This window comes from Lampetra planeri, unplaced genomic scaffold, assembly GCF_965212315.1.
Source record: "Lampetra planeri unplaced genomic scaffold, kcLamPlan1.2.h2 scaffold_1725, whole genome shotgun sequence".
In the NCBI taxonomy this organism is placed as follows: domain Eukaryota; kingdom Metazoa; phylum Chordata; class Hyperoartia; order Petromyzontiformes; family Petromyzontidae; genus Lampetra; species Lampetra planeri.
In genome coordinates, this window is record NW_027614461.1 from 3,689 (window position 1) to 26,180 (window position 22,492).

At 41.3% G+C, this 22,492-nt stretch overlaps 2 protein-coding genes across 2 annotated transcripts; one reads left to right on the top strand and one right to left on the bottom strand.

The window, feature by feature from the left end:
• Positions 1–2,000: 2,000 nt before the first annotated feature.
• ATAT1 (alpha tubulin acetyltransferase 1) lies at positions 2,001–8,972 on the bottom strand. The gene is given in 11 exon segments (XM_078622703.1): positions 2,001–2,034; positions 2,425–2,578; positions 2,581–2,637; positions 3,121–3,195; positions 5,764–5,809; positions 7,352–7,453; positions 7,570–7,683; positions 7,794–7,851; positions 8,054–8,145; positions 8,475–8,535; positions 8,881–8,972. Coding segments are annotated over 11 exon segments (885 nt in total).
• A 2,947-nt stretch (positions 8,973–11,919) lies between these two features.
• Positions 11,920–21,702, top strand: LOC144739812 (tissue alpha-L-fucosidase-like; the record flags this gene model as incomplete). Its single annotated transcript, XM_078622702.1, is given in 12 exon segments — positions 11,920–11,952; positions 12,081–12,099; positions 19,094–19,341; positions 19,343–19,386; positions 19,460–19,478; positions 19,480–19,595; positions 20,114–20,251; positions 20,329–20,434; positions 20,503–20,703; positions 21,006–21,196; positions 21,343–21,442; positions 21,572–21,702. Coding segments are annotated over 10 exon segments (1,115 nt in total), but the record flags the coding sequence as incomplete, so codon positions are not given.
• Between the last annotated feature and the right edge of the window lie 790 nt (positions 21,703–22,492).

Here is a 22,492-nt window from a genome sequence, read left to right on the forward strand (position 1 = left end):
GGTGTCTCTCTCTATTGGCTGTGACGGAAGGAGGACATGAGAGATGCTGGGACCTGGGTGAAGGGGGAAAGCAGACAAGGTCAGTTGGAGGACACGTGAGGCTGAAGATGAGAGCAAATACTTGTTGAAAAACATTAGTCCATTACTGACTTTTTGCTTTATAAGCTCATCTTCTGTTTTTTTTTCCTGTCCTTCAGGTCCTTTGTGTGATTCTGTACCTGCTTTGTGGTGTGTGAATACTGGTCATACTGCCTGTGTCTGTGTCCAACACCGGTGTCAGATCTGAGGAGGCACAAGTGACAAAAACATGACTTCACTACGTCCGAAACAAGCCTCAAAGACGGCTCCATGGGAAGTCATGTGACGCAAACAGTCCAATCGCAGTTGTTGCTGTCAGCAATCTGCTGTTTTTCTAAAGGATTCTGATTCGGTCGAATGAATGTTGTACATGACCGTACCTGTCGAGTGTCGGCCAAGACGTCCCACAGCGTCACTGTCCATGTGGCGGCTGTACAGGCTGCCTCTGGCAACTAGACCCTGTTGGCTAGCAGAGAGGTGGAAAGGACCAGAGAAGGAGAAGAGAAGAAGGAAAACCAACATGTGGAAGAAGACAGGAGTACAGAGGGGAATAAAACATGAAAAACAAAAAAAATAACAAGATGAAAAGATGAAACGAAAGCTGCAAAACTGAGTGAAAATAAAATATAGCAAATCAGAAATAAAGATAAAAACACAGACATGGGTCATCAGTGAAATCAAATGATAAATAAAAATGAACATTTGTTGGGGAATGTGGAGACTAATCTATTAGTCACCAGTAAGTCAACCTCACATGTGCAGTTTAGTTTCGTTGGTGATACTTTATTGGAATCTAGAAAAGGCAAGAAGATCAGACAGAGGCCACTCTGAGCAGGTAAACTACATTTTCAAAAGGGAGTGTGGTTCTCGCACGTCAAGTCTAATAAACATTCTCACACACATTCCCCTTCAGCATGTCACAAAGACACCACGACAACACAGCCGTTCCTTTGCAGAGGTCCAGTGTGTAGGACGTAGAAGACCATGGGATAGAATATACACTGCTGTTAACGACACCTTGGTTTCATATCTCTGTCACACAGCTCGTCATGTTGAAGCAACTCAGTCTGGTCCGTGCTCTTATTTCCCATATGTGATATTTCTTTTGAATTATACTTCTGGTGCATGTTTCACTGCTAAAAGTAAGTTCTTGTTAACAAGTGGAAGTTATTTACTTGTACTTGGGTTTAATGGGACAAAACAGACAAGTGAGTTCAGTTTGAGGAAACAAAGCACACTGGGAACAGACAGCAGCGCTTTGTTCTGCAACTTTACATGACAGAATGTCGGCCTGTCGCAAACAGTCACTCCTCTGTTTACGTGTCCTGATCTCAAGAGGCGTTCACTGGATTTACAGCTGACACACGAGATGCACGTTATGCCACCTTTCCACTCCACACTTCAGCTCTACGCTACTCCCTTTGGTTCCATTACAAGTCACGACCCCCTCCATGTGATTGGGATGTCACAGCAACGGCTGTTATACACGACAGTGTAGGACATGGTGAACCTGCTGCTCAGGTTGTGCAAGAGAAGAGAGACGGAGCAGGTCGCGATCGCAGAGACGAAACTCGCTTGACTTCCATGTTGCAGGACGTTCCGTCCAGATATTTGTGAACATTCTCACCTGACAAAAACAAATCACGCAAATGACGGCACTTCACTGACGGACGACGGTGTATTTTTAACACACATGAGCATGACAGTGAGACGGGAATAAAGAACGGTTACTGTACCGCTATTGCCGGTATTCAAAAATGACGGCGGATTTTTATGTTGACGGTAGCACACATCTGAAAATCGGATCGGCTCAACTGAAACTTCATCGGAGGACGAACCAAAAGGAGTCCAGCAGAGCTAGTAAGCTCAGGAAGAAAGCATGTCACTACATCCTACACACTGGTCCTTTAAAGGCAGCGAGGTCAGTGGAAGCCTAGCTGAGATCTATTCAGGGAGCTGGTGAACCAAGGTAATCAAAGAGAATACATGGGGGGGGTGAGCAGAGTGAACAGATACATAAGATGGATGGCAGACAGAGAGAAAGACAGTGATTAGAAGCCGTATGAATAAGTAGGAAACTGTGATGACTTCATTTTGTGTTGGACACATGAAGTGACTAATGAGAGGAATGTCACACTCCACTGCCACAGAAAGCTGACAGACACTGGTAGGAAGACATATTTGTCAGTGTTCATATTATTTGTAGTCTGGCATAAATGACAAAAATCCATTTGAAGGCAGCGACATGTATTACTACCTCTGCCAGGGAGGGGTGGGGTTGTTTGTGGGCTTTTTAAGAGGAAACGACTCAAGGTGTGTAACAAAGGTGTTGAGAGTGTTGTTCACCTGGTGCGTCTTGCCCTGCAGCGTTCGATGAGAGGGGACTGCAGACTGTGGTCCCTGATGGCCCCAGGGGGCGACACTGTGGCGGCTTGAGGGGGCACCCTGGTGGGGGAGGATCCCACACTGAGGGAGTGGGAGTACTGGGAGGATACCGACCGCTGGGGGAATGAGGAGGGGCAAACGGCCAGGGGCGCCTCTTCTGCTCCTGACGTACCACTGCAGAGAAAAAACAATTCATTATTAGTAAACAAGGCTGTTATTGTGTGTGTGTGTGTGTGTGTGTGTGTGTGTGTACATCAGACTTGCTTTATTGTCATTTAACACACACACTGTTGGTGCAACGTAATTGCGTTACTTGGCTCACTCAGAAATAACTAAAATACCAAGACACGAATATTCACAGAAAACGTAAGAAGACAAGTGGAACAGTGTATGGTGGTACCAGTATAAAGTGAATTAAAGTACAGCTATAAAGACATTATTGAAAACGATGCAATTAAAAGTGGCATTTGCATCATGGAGTTTCTTCTCAACCTGATAGAAGACTTCACTTCAAGAAAACTCACAATTCAAAGCCTGTGTAAATACTGAAATAGTACAAACACATGCATATCATTAACAGCTTCCTCAGTACGTGGGGGTTCTTTTACTGTTGGATTCCTTTGTGAAAATGTCTTTGTGGCCTCCTATGATACTGACCTTCCCGCTCCACTAAAGAGTATGGTTTGATCTCTCCGTCCGGCTTTTTTAGGGGAGCCTTTCTCAGATGGGCCACTGTTGAAGAAAAGCACACTTGGATCCTGAGCAGGAAGAGAAACATGCCAGACACACATGCGGGGGTAGAAGACATCCCTCTCGGTACAATACAGCGCAGATTACTATCTAATACATGCACCTTACTACTTAACTTATTATTCCTGTTTTGCAGTGTTATGGAATTATCTATCTTATCTAGTATTGGAGGTGTAAGAATACTAAAACAGCATACATCAGCACATTCTCTGGACTGGACACACAGGCTACGTTCACACTGTAGACTGAAGTGACCAATATCTTTCCCCTCAGATGGGAAACTGACAGCTAATACATGTTAGTTTAAACTCTGGCTGAAGCATGTGCACCATTACAAGCAAAAGACAATGTTAACGGAGCGCCGATACTACAGTTCGACCCTGTGATTGGCTGGTGACCTGTCCTGTTTGACTTGACCTCACCTCTGCACAACGTTAGCGTCAGTCAGTTACAGGTCCCTGCGACCCTTCACCCAAATGGTACTATGAGTCACCATGGCAACAGTGAGCCAATGTGCAGCGTCTTTATCCACAACATGATGCGATTTCCGAACGCATAAATATCTCGTGTTCTGTCCAGTGGAGCCCATGATGGTGAGGACAGGGACGGTAATGCAGAAGAAAATAGTGGAGATGAGCATGTGTCTGAAGGAGCAGACTGGGAGGAACACACTTGCTTCTTATATTTTGCAGCCAGCCAAAAACGCTGTGACCAGTTTCCACTGGTATCTGACGCTTTAAAAGATAACTGGAACAGTCTCACAAAAGAGGAGCTCACATAAAATCAGACGTGAGCACCAAGGTTTGCAGTATGAACGTAGCCCATGAATCATTCAGAGACAGCTTCTTATTCTTCTCAGTCATTCTTCAATGACTTAGCATATTTTAGTCTTAAATGCAGCCTCCAAAAGCTATGTTGTTCATGCCAGTTGGAGTAAATGTGAAGCTGATTTCAATGTTCCGATGGTGTTTTAAATGAGTTCTTCATTCCACTGACACAAGCAAATGAAAGCTGCCAGTTAAATGCTTGTTCCTCATAATGACAAAGCACGATGCACAACCTGTTCCTTAAACCTCATATGCTTTCTAAACCAGCCCTATCAGACCGTCAGATTTAATACAAAACACACATGATAACAAAGGAGTAATTCACATGTAACTATCCACCAGGTACGAAAGAGCCCGGGACACAACGTCAAAAATTTTCATCATCACTATTGTGCTGTAAGTATACACACACACAATCCATACATGTATCTAAATTAATGGCCTATACATTTTTAAAAAGCCAAGTATTTATTTATGATTAAATAAACATGCAGCACAGTGGGATAGATAGATAGATACATGTATATACATTTGTTATGTCTAACAAGAATGATCTCTGTTCTGGCTACCAAACAAAGCTGTTATCAGCAGTGGATTATTTTGTTCCTTACTAACTAAACTCCGTACTTCTCAAGCTTGCAGCATGTTTGAGATGAATCTCATCTCCACTGAAATACAACAATGCAACACAAGTCTGTGTCCCAACTAAAACACAATTATTTGTTTTATATGCTGTCCCTATGAAATATAAGTCCACATGGATGTGAAAAACAGAAGCTACCTCTTTACATAGTTCCCAATAAATAACTCCTTACCAGAATAAAACCCTTGTATAAATGTGAGGCAGCACTGCCTTATACCTACAACAGATATTTTACCACTGCCTTTGTTTTGTGGTGTGTTTGCAAGCTGCACAGAGATTCATTCTGGAAAGTAAACTGATATTTGTCACATTAACGTGGTTCATAGGAGCGAGAATGTCCCTCAAATCCCCTCTGAATACAAACTGTCAGACATTTAATGGCATCAGTAGGTTAGAGAACAGACGTTCGTAGTGGGGGAGGGATGGGTGGTGGAGGTGGTCTACAGCTCTCTGAGGGTAATGACATGTTCTGTGTCCAATATTTGACATGATGTCAGATATTGTTCTTCAAACCAATGCCAAAAATGGAAAAGCTCTGATAAAGGAAAATATATGGACCCATAAAAGGACAAAAGACAGGGGACAAGATGCTGGGGACATAAACAAAAGAAAGAGATAAGTTCTTACAAAAAGCCGTACATCCCCTGAGCCGTCAGAGGAGAGGAAGGTGTCCCTGGGAAAGTTTGGTGAAACAAAAGAATTTGGAACTGGAATAAAAGCAGATCAGCCCACTCGTGTCGAGTGCTTCTCCTTTTTTTTTGTTGGTAACACCTAATACAACAAATGAAGGTGATTTTCTTTCACACATACAAAAATAACAAAAACAGATGGCTCTGTTGTGATGCCAAAAGGAAGAAATTACTTCAAAACCTTAGCATGTAAACAATGTTATGCAAGTGAACTTGACATGTATTGGAAATGTGAGGTGGTTATTGGTTCTGTTCTTTGTACAACACAGGTTTAAGACCAACACAGCACTGGATCAGCTGCTGGCTGACATCTTCTACATCTTTTTACTGTAGACAAGCAAAATCCAACCAAACCTCTGGAACTGGATGAGAAGTGTAGTGAACATGTTACCTGATCTGCTCACGAAGAAGCCGTCAAACACAACAAAGTGATTGACCTGAAAGAAAAAAATAGAATAGACAGTGACATGTGAGCACTGCTCCTGCTGATGCAATAAAAGTGCAAATAGGTAGTGCAAATAGTACAAAAAGGATGAAATGAAATAAAAATACTGACAGCATTATTATTTTTCGCTTCTTTTACCAACAAATATACTATATGTCTTTACAGACGTTTGCATTCACACTCTCATTTATGCAGAAGCAGACAAAGCTGTGGTCCAACATAAACTGACTAATTCAAGAGCTTTGCCTGCTGACTCAGCTCCAGCAGTGTCTGCATATCTATTGACGCTGCACCAATCTACCCATGTAACCGACACTCCATGTTGCCCTCGCTCTGGAATGCTTCCCCACGCAGAAATACCTATAGAAAAGGGTGCTGATGTTGTCCATCCTCAAGCTGCCCAGAGGCTGAGCAGCTCTCTGTCAGTTTCCTCTTAGTTATAGATACATCTTCATCTGTTTTTTTTTCCAGCAGAGCTTTCGTGGACACAAAGATCAGAATGTGAACATTTCTGAGCAAAATGAGGGCTAAATGAGGGCCATTGATTAGAACTGTGGACACTTTCTGTGCCCCTTGTCTTGGGGGCTGTCAACAGAAACTATCATTGTAGCCCAAACAGGAACAATGGGAGCATTCACTCTGAATGATGATAATGATCTGGCTGTCAGTGTTTCTATCTGTCAGCAAATTGCTGTAGAAGCCTTTCTAACCATGTAATTATAACAGGATTCTCAATATATCCAAAAAAATACACATGCACATTATTTTTGGTCAACTTGACCCTTTTTATGAAAAGCACAGTGAGAAATCAAGAGCTACAAGAAACAGTCTAAATCAGAGAAGATGACAGAATGCCTAAATATAACCAGAGTCACACTAAAGATTTTTTCTTCTGTCAGAATGGTTCCCTGTTAAAAATAATGTTTAGATTTGAGAGGTGATCTTAGCAAAACTAAAAAAAGAACTGTGTGAAGTCCATTCCAGACCAAAGATTCTAGGTGCAACATTATGAAATGTGTAACTATGTGTAACAGAACAGTGCACACTGAGGCCACAGTAATTGGTGCGTCGCTACGTGCCGTAAAGCAGAACGGCACAAGACAACTAAACTCTTTGTGCCCACAAATTACAGCATTTCTCTTCTTGATTTCATTAGCACAGCATTTCACGCTAATGTTGTAAAGACAAGGTTGTGCCTCAAAATTATGTATCAGCGCGTCCTCCTTGTCCCCCATCCCAAATTTGCATATTTGTTGTGTCTGTACACATTCACACAGCCACAGACACGCACCACGTGGGTACCCATTGCCAGCTCGCAGCTGACTGGTCAGAAAGAGATGCCCTGCAACCATTATCTGCCATGGATCAGGTAGAATCTAACTGCACAGGCACCATGGTGCAATGGGACTGTTCAGACTGCTGCAACATTTGCTGCATGTTGCACCTGGAATTTTTGGTCTGCACTAGTCTAAAGGGAGAACCAACAGTTCATACATTCAGATCAGTGGGTTTGTTTGTGCATTGCAGACTGTACCTGAGGAACACTTTGTGCGAGGCAGTAATGTTTGGCCAGGAAAGACAGAAATTTGGGCGAGGGCCGGTCATATGCCATCAACACTGGCTCCAGATTCTTGTGCTGTCGTAGACATAGAAAAGATGGAGTTATCGATAAATAGAACACTCCATGAGCATCTGCTTTTTGTAAATATCTCTGTATGTAATAATTTCAATCATAATTTGTGACAGCTTTACCTTCAGCATGAAATCAAAGAGCTCGAGTCCATAGCCATGTCGCTGTAAGTTCTCTGCTATGTAAAAATCCAAAACACACAGCGGCTCTGCCTCTATGTGCAAACCTTGTTGGTCCTATGGATGACACACAACAAAGATACTGTAGACTGATAATGAAATGAACAGACAGGTAAATTGATGAAGAATCAAACATTGAGGAGATTTACAGAAAACCGATAACTCACAAGCAGAAATAACTTCTTGTAGCCAACCTTGAGAAATCCCACGACTACACCACGTCCTCTGGGGATAGAAGAAATAGGCAGCCGGGTTGGGAAGCAGAGTACAGAGTACAAACCTACAATCTGATTTGTCTCAGGTCTACTACGTATTAATATGCATTGTCTGTTTTTAACTTTATCAACTAAACTCATCCAGCTGTCAGTCCTAAAAGAGAACTAAGTGTGTTCAATAATGAAAGCTGAACAAGGTTGGTGACATGTACCCATTGCTTTCTCCATCCTTCAGGAGGTAGAGCTGATGCCCCTGCGACTGCAACTTGGAGGCACTGGTTACAGGAGCTGTTAGCTGCTGGGCCTGGAATCCACAGGGACACACATGACACCAAAGTTCATTCTTAAACTAAGAACGGTAGATTAGCATAAGGATCTGAAGGATCAATTCTTTATTATCAGGAAAGTCCGATAATTCACTGAATACTTTAGCTGGTGCATAATGCTGCTGCATGAATAATGCCACAGTCAGTTACTTGTGTTTTTCTTTCAGGACACTGTTGCTTTTTTCTTTCATTTTATTATATGAAACAATTAAGGGGGCATCGTTGCTGTCAGCGCCACAGAATTTTCTGTGAATGTTTCTCACATTCACAAAGCATGAACTAGTTTCGTTCTGCCTTCTGTTCTCACCTTGGCCGAGGCTCTCCCAAGATCATCAATTACAGTTTCTACATGGGTTTGAAGATCTGGCCTGCAAACACATCAGGGAACAAAATAATTCTGTAAAAGGGTTACATGTAGAATTATTTCACAGCAAATAAGCAAAAGGAAAGTCCTCCTGAAAAACCTCATGAACTCGAGAGTAAATCCTCCTGAATAATCCTCTGTTGACATGTATCTCATGATTAAAAAGACGTTTCAAAATAAAGGTGTCAACATGATGAATATACATTGTGTTAACGACGTAGAATATAGATTGTAGTTTGAACTGGTACCTTAGTTAGCTTATAATGTGACATGCTAAATTACCTTCTAACATACAAAAAAAAAAAAAAAAAAAAGAAAATCAAGTTAGGAAGTTTTCATTCAAACTTACCTTGCTGCAAATTTCCGACCTGCAACAAGGCTCTGGTCCAAGACAGAGACCCTCTCGGTGAACAAATGGTTAATATCAAAAGGAAACTCCATGGTCTCTTTGGACAGAATGGCTGAGATGCTAAGAGAACCAGAGGAGGACAAGCAGCAGTCGAGCAGGTGCTTAGCTAACAACTGTCAGATAGCCAGCTAACGTGGCTAACACCTCACTAATCTGCTAGCACAAAGACAACAATCGTGTAGCTGCAGGCAGACTGAAGAGGTCATTGCATTGGAGAAGGAAAAAATAATTGACACTAAGTCAAACTGTGCCGGGGATGCACAACCAGGACCTGGTGTTGTCAGTACTACTGCAGCTCCATTGTGCCCGTTTGTTTGAGTCCCTCCCTAGCAGCGATGGTCCTCTGACATGCGCAGTAGGTCTTAAAGCGCTGTACCGTCCGCCGAGGGAGCCCGAAGGAGCCCGAGGGAGCCCGAGGGAGCCCGAAGGAGCACTTTGGTGACGTCGGAGGCAGTTGAGTGCTTTCATACGTCACATGAATCATCTGACTTGTCGGCGTATCTGTGGGAGTAAGACAGTGCCATCCTACGTTGAATTCGGATTTCTAACTGAATGTTATTACCATATTTGTTTTGGGAATCTCTTGGTGCGAGCGATGGCGGCAGTGGAGAGACTTGGTTTGACCCTGTTGCATTCAGTCCTAAAGGTTCTCTACCGCTAGTAAACCATGATACTCTGGGCATACCACCATGGGACCAAGATGGTATCACGGCGACTAAATATTCACTTCATATTCACCATTCATGTGTGTGGATTAGTCTTAATTGACATGTATGTATATATGTGTGTATCTATCTATATGGAGGTCCCATACACCAGGGATCCATTGTAACCCCATCCAACTGAGCTGTCTCAATGTGTAAAATAAAAAAAATAAAATAAAAAGACTGACATGCAATAATTCAACTGGGTATGATTTATTGATAATGACAGGCATGCATTTATGATAGTAGGTTATTGGTTGAATTCAATGCTATTTATCAACTGTTGTAGTTTCATAGTTTGGACACTTAGTGGCAGTCATTTGATTGATATGGTTGTGTGTGATTTCAAGAAATGTGGGAGGAAATGTGGAAAGGCACAGTTGGACCGGAAAATCTCTCACAAGGAATCAGTCTGCATGGTGCACCATATTCTTGGTGCTTTATACATACATAATTTAAAACAGTATTTACAGTATTTAACAATCAAGGCAAATGCAGAAGTAGATCAATACTTTTTTATGTTTATTTATATTGATAATCCTGTGCACCCTTGTAGTTTTTCCTTTGTATTGCCGCGTCAGCCTCATGTGTTTCTGTGGCACTGTCATGTTATTGGTTAACAACAATTTATTCAGTTTATTAAATCTGTAAAGTCTGCAGAAAGAGCACATCCTGTTCACTTCATTTCAAATCCACTGTGGTGCTGGATGGAGCCAAAAGCATTAGAATTGTGTCGCCGCCCCAATATTTATGGACATAACTGTAGAAACAGCGTCTTTAGAATGCAGTATGTCATAACTATATTGCTCATGAGTGTTGATCACTATGGGAGAACACCCATTTCTATGTTTTAGATGAATAAACTGAACATGATGCGCTGCCAGGCCTCCACTGCAGCTGTCTTTAGTTGCTGCTGCTTCCCTTCAGTTGTGTCTTCAACAAGTGAAATGCGTGCTCCATCGGATTCAGGTCGGCCACTGCATCACTTTCCACTTATTTGCCTGAAGTAACTCTTCAGGCTGCTTATGCAGGATGCTTGGGATCATTGTCCATCTGTACTGTGAAGTGCAGCACAATGACTTCTGAAGCATTTGGCTGAATGTGAGAGGATAATGTCACTTTATTGATACTATCAATATAATATCACTTCAGAATTCATGCTTTTGTCAGCAGTCACATCATCAGTTAATATAAGGGAACCAGTTCCATTGGCATAACACAACCACACTTCACTGATGAGGTGGTTTGGACCCTTCACTCTGGTGAAGTCTTCTATTAATTGTTAATTTTGACACACATACACCTGCTTCCTGGAGAGTGTTCTTGAGCTGGACAGCTGTTGTGAACGGGTTTTTCTTCACCCAGGAAGAACCATCTACCACAGTTGTTTTCCATGGTCTTTTGGGTCTTTTGGTGTTGCTGAGCTCACCCGCGTGTCCTTTCTTTTGAAGAATGTTCCAAACAGTCAATCTATCTCTCTATCTCTCTGATGAGTTTGTTGTTATTTTTCAGCCTAATGGCTTGATTCACTGATCGTGACAGATGTTTGGCTCTCATATTAAAAGTTGACAGCAACAACAGATTCCAAATGCAAATGTCACACCATGTCAGCTCCCGACCTTTTACCTGCCTAACTGATGATAAAATAACGAGGGAACAGCCCACACCTGTCCATGAAACACAGTTGTTGGTCCCATTACTATTGGTCACATATAGAAACTATTGTAATTCCTCCATCGTTCACCTGATTTGGATGTAAATAAAATTATAATTAAGCTGAAAGTCCGCAGCAAGAGCACGTCTTGTTCACTGTGGTATAGAGCCAACAAGAGAAGAATAGTGAGAATCGTGTCAATGTCCCAATGTTTATGGACTTGACTGTATTTTGTGAGAACGCGACATGATGGCGATGAATGCTAATTAATTATCGGGGGACTCATTGCTGATGAGTTGTACATAACATTCCATTGATCCATTCATATTTCATTTGTATTATATTATTATATTATATTACAAAATGCAGATTAAGGTGGGATCACTGAATCATTGGATTATGGCTCCATCTGCAAGACTGTGCTAGTTATTCTCAATGTCAAACCAGAAGAAAAGGTGTTGTGGGGGGCGTATGGAGGGCAGAATGGTTTATCCCCCAAGTATCTATGACACAAATGAAAGTGGATGTGTGTGGTGGAGCAACACCTAAAAATGGCTTGACGTTTCCTTTGTCGTTGCAGATTGATTAGTAAATCAGAAAGAAGAAGAAAGCCTTTTATTGTCATTGAATTTGCTCAAAATACAACAATATTCGGTGCTCCTGTCTGGTGCATTGTATGAAATGAAAATAGAATAAGATAAACTTAGGAAATAAAACTACACTGAAATATATACATCTTGCACCAGTATGGTGAATAGAACAGTGTTTCATCTCTCTGCTAGACAGGGCAGAACAAACAACTTCATGAAATACAAATACAATTTATTAAAAAGAAAGAATAAAAATAGTCAAATAATACATTGTAATATAATGTAAATATAATACATAATGTATTATGTATTGAGTAATGTATCATTGAACTCAAGCATGGAGGACTGTTGGTGGCTCATGCTAGTAGTAGTAGTTAAGGAAAGAAAAAACATCAATAATCTCAAATCATCATAATCCAACATATATTAAAAATGTCTGTTGGAAGTATTACTTAAGCAGTGCTACCTCAGTGGGAGCGGTGAAAATGTGAAATTATGTCAAGCTGCTACGTGTTTTGGCCTTCCTCTTCAACAGTGGAAAATGCTTTCATGTTGCAATAATCGACGACAGGAACAGACATGCATACGCAACAGCTCCATGGTTTACTTTTGAAGACAACGCAGGAAACCACAGGTTTCACCATCTACCTGGTTTCATTCACCTCCACAGAAATCCAGACCACCTCGTACCTTCCGTTACTCTGTTATACTTTCTCTGGTTTCCTCCAGACACACATTAAATTCAGCAGGTATCATATTCTGCTTCATCCTCTATGAATCAATCAGGCATCATTACACAAGTCTGTAGTATTTCCCTTTTTTCCAATGTCATCACATCACAACATCTTCCCACTTGTGTGGCATCTCCCATGAAATTAAATATAGCTCGGGAAAATTTTTCGATATTTTCCTTTGTCATGAAATAGAAGTCGGTTCAGTGTTTCAGTTTCAGATGACTTCCTCCTGTGTGCAGGGCACAGGTCTTTTACATACAGCAGTAATCACTGTTGTACTACCAAAATCCAGAGAAACAGATACTTCCAGTGTAGATACAATATTTAATATAATAAACTTGTCATTAACTGTTATATATTGTTCTATTGGTGTTAGCCTTGTGATAACATTAAAAGACAAATCTAGTATCCTGAGACTTGAAAATACATTTTTTAGAACAGTATCAGCCTCTGAGGGGAAGAAATGGGGTTTTCCCTTCAATGTCTGAGCTGAATCATCAACCTGAAACCTGCCTGTGTTTTTTCACCTTTTTTGTGACTGACATTGTTGCATGTGGGCTACAACACACCCCAACTCACCTGAGGCCTGATGAACTTCTGTTATCATTCTGGTAAAGGATATTAGCCTATTACCAGTTCTAACCAGTAAAACATCCACCACAAATAGTCATGTCAATTAGCAAAGGTTTCAGCTGTCGGATAATCGATCACATCTTTGGAAAAGACAATGAGGTAAGGGGAAGGGCAAGCCTGTGATGATCAAATAAGCTTCTATGACAGGGGAGTCCAATTCACCCTAAATTAGTGGTCACACTCAGCCACTGATCGCCAGTGTTTGGGGCCAGTAAAGTCGCTACATAATAACATATACTGTAAATAACGCCAAATGTTTCCCTTTGTTTTTGTGCAAATGAGTACAGGTACGTGGTATTTTCCTTCTGGATTAAAACAACTTATTCTTGAAATGATTTTGAATTTACATGAAGTGATCCCAACCACCTGAAATGTTCCACCACACAAATTAAAGCTATGAATTAAAGCTATCGGAGCTATGAAATAAATAACTAATTTAACCCTGGTTCTAGATATTACAAAAACAGAAACAGCAGTAAATGAATTGCAATTTTGCGATTCTATTCTCTGTAATTTTCACTCTTCTCTCCACTTCTGGCCCAGGGGTCATATGTTTGACAACGCTGCTCTAAGAACTTGAATAACCCACATCCTTTTCCAGCATGTGCTGAGGTCTAGTAGACATGAGACATGCATCTTCCTCGTTTAGTCAGTGTTTGTTATCACTCCAGGAAACTGCCATGCCGTCAATAACTATGAAAACGGAAAATGAAGGTGATCAGTAGTTGATATATCACATGCCACTCTTGACTTGTAATTTGAAAAATGATCAGATCGAATCTGTGTTGTCAATACTTCTTAGGCAAAAAGGAAGTGACAAAATATGCATAAACAACTTTACTTCCAGTTCACTATGAATGGAGCATATGATACAATATCATACTACGTTAACGTGACTAATCGCTTGCAGTGCAAGCAAAGATGGGAATAAGTTAGTGATGCGTCTACGGCTTGTTACGTAGCACCTAACCTGGTTTCCTTGTATCTGACCCACATAGAGATGACCAACACACCACAATGTACGCAAACACTTGCACACTCCAAATCTGTAGGTTTAGTTCCAAGTATTTCAACAGCCATTTTCCTGTGTTTTTATGTGAGTGAGTGTATGTGTTAGTGTTTCTCCTTGTGTGAGAGTCCTGTGGGTGTGCTTTTACATCCTTTTGCAATTGATTAAATTCATAAATGTAAAGTGTGTTTTCCCACAGGTGTTAGTTTGTCTATTACTGGGATACTAGTCATAGAGATTCCGTGTGTGTTGGTGGGAGTGATTTGTGAGATCCGCAATGCTGGATCTCTCTTCCTCATCACACCTCCACTCACTCACAATGAGTGACATCACTGGACTTTCCCTAGCCAATGAGAAATCGTATTAAAAGGGCTGCTCTCTGGCCATCAGTCAACAAAGACTAGCAGTAGCAGAAAGAAGACAACTCTGACAGGCTGTGAAGACTGATAGAGAGACTTTCAAAAATAATGGAGGATGAATGCAAAGTACCACTCTATGCCCTGGACGCCGAGGATAGGAACCAAACAAAGCGCAGGTCGACGCTGGCAATGGTTCTTCTCGGGGTCACACTCTGCCTTGCTGTTGCTGCTGTTGCTGTCCTCAGTCTCAACCAACATACCAAGGTGGGTACAAAAGTCCTGCAGTCGCTTCTTGAAGCTATGACGCTGCATAATTTCCCCAGTGTGGGACAATAAATGAATCTTATCTCTTAACTCACTGTGAATCCAGCGGTTCTAACACACTTTATCTTTCTCAAACAGGGTCCAGGAGGTGACGAGGACCATTTTGGTAAGAATTCTCTCAGTTGTCCATATACTTGCTCAGATTTAATTAATAAGAATAAAAAATATATAATTCAGTAACTTGAATATAACCACATCAGTTATATCAGAGTACATGTGTAAATGCTTCAAGTTTGCAACAAATGTCTTTCTTATCTTCTTTTTCTTTTTCACAGATCTTCATCACACATTGAGGCAAATTTCCAACGTAAGAGCAGCAATTCATTTACAAGGTAAATACACTGAATCTATAAGTCTAACTACATCAAATTGTCATCGTCCCTTGGTGCCCAATCAGTCAGTCCTGGACTTAAGGAGCTTTCTGAAGAATTTTTTTCGAAGAGTTGTCCGAGGAAGTATCACATTTTACTTTATCTGATAAACTACATTTAATCAGTGGAGGTCTGAAGACAGCAGCAGCAGCAGGATGTGCATCTGCATCATACGACCTCCCTGCTGCCACGGTGACCTAAAAACTTTTTATCAAAAGTTATTCTCATCATCAACATCATTATAATAATAACACCAAAACAACAACTATCACTGCCACTGCTAAACCTACGTTGTCTAGTACCGACCAAGAACCTTTCACACTGGTGTCCATTTGATAAGGTGTAGGCTATAGTCTGTACTCTTCAACGGACCATTCCAGAAAGCAGATTTCTTTACTGAGTTAAGCCTGAAATGAGGAATGAAGAAGTTTGTTTTGATTTCTATCAACTTAAATGAAAATGAAACTGAGAACTAGATAGTTTACATCAATTTCAGGATCAACAAACTTTGCTGTATTATGTATTATGATTTGTTCATTCATCTCCATCTCTGTCTACTTCAACAGGTAAATACAACCAGAAGAGGAAGAGCTCAGTGGAATGGAACATTCAGATGGACCAGTCTCACTCTCAAGGCGATCTGGTCTTCCAAAACAATGAGATTGTGATCTCCAAAAAGGGCCTTTACTTTGTTTACAGCCAAGCATCTTTCCATGTCAGCTGTAGCAGCAGCGACACAGACGACACTTCCCTGGTTCATCTTAGCCACTCTGTGATGCGCTGGTCCAGCTCATTCAGTGACAATAATGACTACAAGCCCATCCTGCACTCTGTCCGCACCGCCTGCCAACGAATGGCCAGCAGTGACCTTACTGAGGGGGAGAACTGGTACTCCGCTGTGTACATGGGAGCTGTGTTCAACCTGAAGGAAGGAGACAGGTTGAAGACGATGACGGTGGAGAAGATGCTGCCGTACCTGGCGGATGAGTCGGGGGAGACCTTCTTTGGCGTGTTTGAATTGTGAGGAAGGACGTGACTGTGATGTGTGTCTGTGCGGATGTGAATGTTTATGAAGAGCACCCATCAAGTCTTCAGTACAGCTAGATACTTCACGATCACGATACTTTTTTAAAAATCTATTTATTTGACATATTTAATGACTTATCTGGTATTATTTATTGTTTTAATGATCAGGTCGTTGAGTTGTCTTAAGATAACCAATTAATATCCTGGCGCTACTGGAGTCACTTTGGAAGTGTCACGGCTGCACTGATGCTGTGTCATCACTGTGGGGCAACTGTTGACAAAGCATTTTGAGAAGTGGCCCCAGACTCAACACCCAAGGTTGTGAGGAAACAGTCACAGCAGATTTTTTTTTCTTCTAATTTATCAAATTCTCTTTATTTATGTATTTATTTATTTATGTATTTATTATGAATATATTTATTTATCTATTTATTTATGTTGATGATTGTGTCTCATGTTCTGTTTTTTTATATTTTTGCACAATGAGCAGTTTTTATGCTTAATCTGATCAAGTGTTTGTATTTCAGATGAAGTCAGCAGTTGTTACCTTCATCTCAGTCCAAGGGATTTAGAGCTCAGTCACAGGCTCTTTTTTCATTGGTTCTATGTTTGTTACAATCTGTTGGATAAAATGCTTTTATATTTTTTATTAAATATGAATAATCACTAAAAGTTGTTTTATGTGAATTTTTTTGTGTGAAAGTACGTTTGACTTGAAGTGACAAGCACACATCTCAGCAGAATAATAATGATAATTAAAACCAAAAAATGCAAGCACTCCATTGTGTGTGACAGCCATTGGACGACTATACCAGTAAAGATAGATGGACGCAGGTGTGCAAGACCATGTGGAGGTCAGGTCAGTGGAATAAGAATTCGAAACAGCTGGATTCAGTGGGAATGACATAAAAAGTTACATACTGGCTGTTTCCATGACACATCTCACTCATTTAGTGTTGTGGTTTGTGCTCATTCACAGATACACATCCCACATTAACACCATGAGGTCCTTTGTCCAAATTAGGAATTCCTGCTAAACAGGAAATAACTAACAATGATGTTGATCAGTAAATTAATTCAATACGCCTCTTTCAAGCCTGTGGAATTCTGCATTTGGCAGAGATAAACTCCTATTTTTACATTAATTTTGATATATGGAGTTCAAGGCCTGATTATATGAAAACATTCATACCTCCTTCCTGTAGGATTGCCGTCCACCAGAAGTACAATGTCATCCTACAGAAATGTCCGCTAATGTCTTAGTGCCAAATCGCAGCACATCTTCAGAGGTTTAATGGCAGTCGTTGTTGTTGTATTGTGTTTAGACAAGATGTTGTTGGTGAAGTGAGCCTTCTTCAGCAGCTACAGAGCATAAAAATAGTAACATCATGGTGATGTGGAAATCCCCCTGCTTCCTCCTTCTGCTGAGCAGCACCACCAACCAGCACTGGAAAGTATTTGGTTCAGGGTGGGAGCATGCTGCGATTTCACCTTGTTTTCATTCCACTAAAAACATTACAAAAAACTTTGTATGTTTCTGTAATTCAACACATTTCCCACCAAACAATTAGTGGTAGTTCGTTATAGACTGAAAGAAAAATAACTGATATTTATTGCAAAGATGCAAAAGTAGATGAATGATAATGCATTTTTGTGAAAACAGACAACCCTGCTTTCTGCAGTTGTATAACGTGATTTTTTTTATTATTATTTTTTTGTTTTTAAATTGAAAAAGTTAAACTGTCTGCTGATTTTATTCCACTGTCTGAACATACAGTTTATCACACCTGAATTGTGTGTTTGATTGACGCTTGCACAAATACAAACAACATTAAGAGTCTCATAAACATTTCAAATAAATCATATTTTTCGTTTCACTTTCTGGTTTTATTATTGTTTCCTTTTTTGTTCTCTGTCTGTAACAGATGAATTACAACTTTAACATCCTCTGCTGGCAAACATGCAGAACTACAACTGCTTTTCAAGAAACCCATTCAATGTGCCGACAGCAACATTCCTCACAACAATCGTCCCACATCATCCCCAAGAGGCAGTGACCCTACCTGACCCTAGCTGAACAAATCCTCCATGAAAAGGAGTTGTCCCCTTTACCTCCAAAGGCTTTTTGGATTTCATCGGGACAACTGTACCAACTGAACGAAGGAAATGGCAACAACTGCAGTACGCAATAAATGAGTGGTGTGGTGATGATGAGTAAATATGCCTTCTTGCATGTACAGTTGGTGTCTGTACACACCAAAACGTATTATTGCAAACGGCAAATTAAGGGAAGAGAATAAGTCATGTGATCAAAACCACTGGACTGAATATAGACATTTATTTTTTTCCCTCTCTTTCTCTCTCATTTTTTTTTATTTCGGTCTTCTTTCCTACTGAAGTTTGTGTCAATGTAAGCGTAGACTGGATCCTGTCGTACACACTCCTGTGCAGTAGGTGGCAGTATCCATCCAATAAGATGTTTTTGCAATCCGCTCAAAAAACCCAAGGAAGGCGAAAAAGTCATGTGATCAATCACATGACTGTCTATTGCCTCGTATATGGAAATACGTCATGGATAAGGAGTTATCGTTAGTTGTCGTTAACTGCCAACCCGGAAAAACAGTGTACAAGACTTGTTGACTCCTGGGAGACATTGCCGGTGACCGTCTTGATGCTGTATCGACTCGTGAAATGATGCTCACCGGAATATTCCTCTTGTTATTCGGCTTTTTTGTATGTAAAACGGCGGCTCGGTTCTCTGCAGACTGGGCAAGTCTGGACGCCAGGCCACTGCCGTCCTGGTACGACGAGGCGAAGGTGGGAATCTTCATCCATTGGGGGGTGTTTTCTGTCCCCGGCTTTGACAGCGAATGGTTCTGGTGGCACTGGCAGGGCCAGCAGCCTCCGGACCCCCAGTGTGTCAACTTTATGTCGAAGAACTACCCGCCTGGGTTCACATACCCGCAGTTTGCGCCACAGTTTCACGCTCAGTTCTTCGGACCCAGAGGACTGGGCGGACATATTCAAGGCTTCTGGGGCAAAGTCAGTGTTTCTTCTCCAGTCATGTTACTGCACCAATATCACACGTTTCACTTCCGCCCTGTGCTCATTTCAGATATGTGGTGTTGACTGCCAAAACACCACGAAGGATTCACCAACTGGGCTTCGCCCAACTCCTGGAACTGGAATTCTGTTGACACTGGTCCCCATCGAGACCTAGTGGGGGACCTAGGGGGGGCGGTGCGCAACAGGTGCGGCTTCAAATGTCCTGGTGTGAAACGGGAAATAGGAAAGTTAGAAACTTTGCATGGGAATTAACACGAATTTATTTAACAACAAAAATATATATGTTGGCTTAAACATGCAAATACACTTGACAATATCATTGCTATTGCAAGCTCACTGCTTCCCGCAGGCGTACAGAGGCCACGCCCCCCTGGCCGCAGGCGTACAGAGGCCACGCCCCCTAGCTGCACTGTGCTTCCTCCGTCAAATGCACGAGTGATTCTCAAACGTTGGATTACTAAGGCCACATGTTGGAGCTCAGCACAAGACTGTTGAAGTCACAGGTTTGAGCCTGTGGACGATGTAGCTTTTAAACATGTATTCACACATTCACTGTGTATTTTCTAAATTCCCAAGGAAAGTTTCTGGAAAGATTGAGTCAAATTTACAGAAAATGTTCCACTTCTTTGCAACACTAATAACAATTAAGATTTCAAGTTTTGAAGTTAGTCATTAATTATACCAAAACCATGTCATTATCCAGGTCATTGCACTATGGACTCTACAACTCCCTGTACGAGTGGTTCCACCCTCTCTACCTCATTGACAAGAAGAATGGATTCAAAACACAGCAGTTTGTGCTGCAGAAACTCTTACCAGAACTTTATAACATGGTCGTCAGGTCTGTTGCTCTTACAGTTCCGTTTTTATTTCACTATCGTCACACAGTCTATAAAAGCCTACTGTGTGGTAATGCAGGTACAGACCTGAGGTGATCTGGTCTGATGGGGACTGGGAGGCACCTGACACTTACTGGAACTCCACCCAATTCTTAGCTTGGCTCTACAACGACAGCCCAGTCAAAGTGAGTGTTGTTATGACAGGGAAGGAACACCCACTCACCAGCACAAGCTAATCAGGTTCTCTGTTTAGGATACAGTTGTGACCAATGACAGATGGGGAGCTGGCTGTTCCTGTAAACATGGAGGCTACTATAACTGTCAGGACAAGTACACCCCAGGCCTGCTGCCGGAGCACAAGTGGGAGAAATGCACATCTGTGGACACACTTTCCTGGGGTTATCGTCGGAACATGAAGATGAATGAACTGATGGACCTACCTTCGATCATAGAAGTGGGGATGAATAATACCTGGCCTGTTTTGTAAAAATATTAGGAGGTTATTAGATGCATATCTTCATGTCACAGCCCTGATCTGATCAGATCTTGTTTGTGCTTTAGCACATTTATCTTATTCAGCTGCAGTGAATAAGTCAACGCATCATCGATTCACCTGTGTCGCTTATTACGAGAAGATGTACTGAGGTTCTGTCATGTCAGTCAAAAAGAATTCTGGGCAACAGAAATCATCACCATGAATAGTGATTGACAGTTTTGTAACGTTTATTTCTTCTCTATCCCCCCCCTTTCCTCCAGGATCTGGTTCACACTGTGGCGCTGGGAGGAAACTACCTCCTGAATGTGGGTCCCACCCCTGATGGAATGATCCCTCCCGTGTTCGAGGAGAGGCTCCGTGGACTTGGTGCCTGGCTGGACATCAATGGGGAGGCCATCTACTCCACAAAACCCTGGAGGGTTCAGACCGAGAACACCACTCTACCAATATGGTGAGAAAACAAGAAGAGCTGAGTCATGAGATTCATTCAGTGGCCTTCATGTTTCTTATTTGTATAATTTAGAAGAAATTGTTGTAACTGTGTTTTAGCAATGGACAGAAGTAGTTTGGTTGTGATAATTCTGTTTTTGTCTCCAGGTATACATCTAAAGGGACGAGTGTTTATGCCATCATGACGAGCAAACCCCCCAAACCCACTGTGCAGCTGTTACAACCCAAAATATCGGCAACCACACAGGTACGCAGACTTTTCCATATCTTGTCGTTACACTTCAAACACATTTTAAATGTAAAACATATATTGCTTTCATACATACTACAGGGAAAACACGCATTTTCTCACTTAATTACCTTGTTCCTTGTCCAGGTGACCTTGTTGGGGAATCCAAAGCCTTTACCTTGGTCGCCAGTTTACCCCAGTGCCGGCATCACTGTACTGTTGCCTCAACTTCCTTACACTCCAGGTCAGGCCTGGACACTCAAACTGGATGGAATCCAGTGAGCCTTCATAAATAATGTATGGATGAATATTGAAAAGTTTTGACCAACAAACTCAGCTTTTCATTTGGTCAGGTCTCATAAGGAGGGAACTTCAATCATTACTTTTGCACTGGAGGTTAAGGCCCTTTGAATTCTCTAACATTCCGTTGTTTTCAAATTCTTTTTTTTAAACCATTTTAGACCCATTTGTCATAGAAAGTAAAAAAAGAAATCATTTATTTTAAATCCAAATAAAGTTACAAAAGAAATACATTTCAACAAATCAGTATGGAAGTAGTTAAAGTTAGTAACTCATATATTGCTGAAACTTAATTGTGATCAGGATCACCAAACAAAGCAATAAAAAAGGAACTAGATAATAATAAAACTCTGACAGGGTGAACATACACTTATGTCTTGTCAGTAAAATATAATTATTGACATCAGAGTTTACCGTTGACTAGTTTGATTGCACCTACTGGAGTGTTGTGTTCCTGTCAACTCCAGTAAAATCTGACATTTACTTCTCTGAAAAGTCTGCTGGTGTGACTCGAGTGTGTGAAGGAGCAGAGCTTGTAATCGGTACACACAACAGCAGCACAACAAAAGTGTGTCCCAACTTTTGACTGGTTGCGGACATGAATGAAGCACAACATTTTGGAAATTTCAGCAGTGTTCCACTTTTTTTCAGGTCTATCGTGGGTTCATAAGCCAGCAGTCTCTTAAATTTGCTCATATTGTCTTTATTGAATGTTTTTGAGTGAGATGTGGAATCTTCTGTCTGTTTGCAGCTTCAGTCATTATTCAC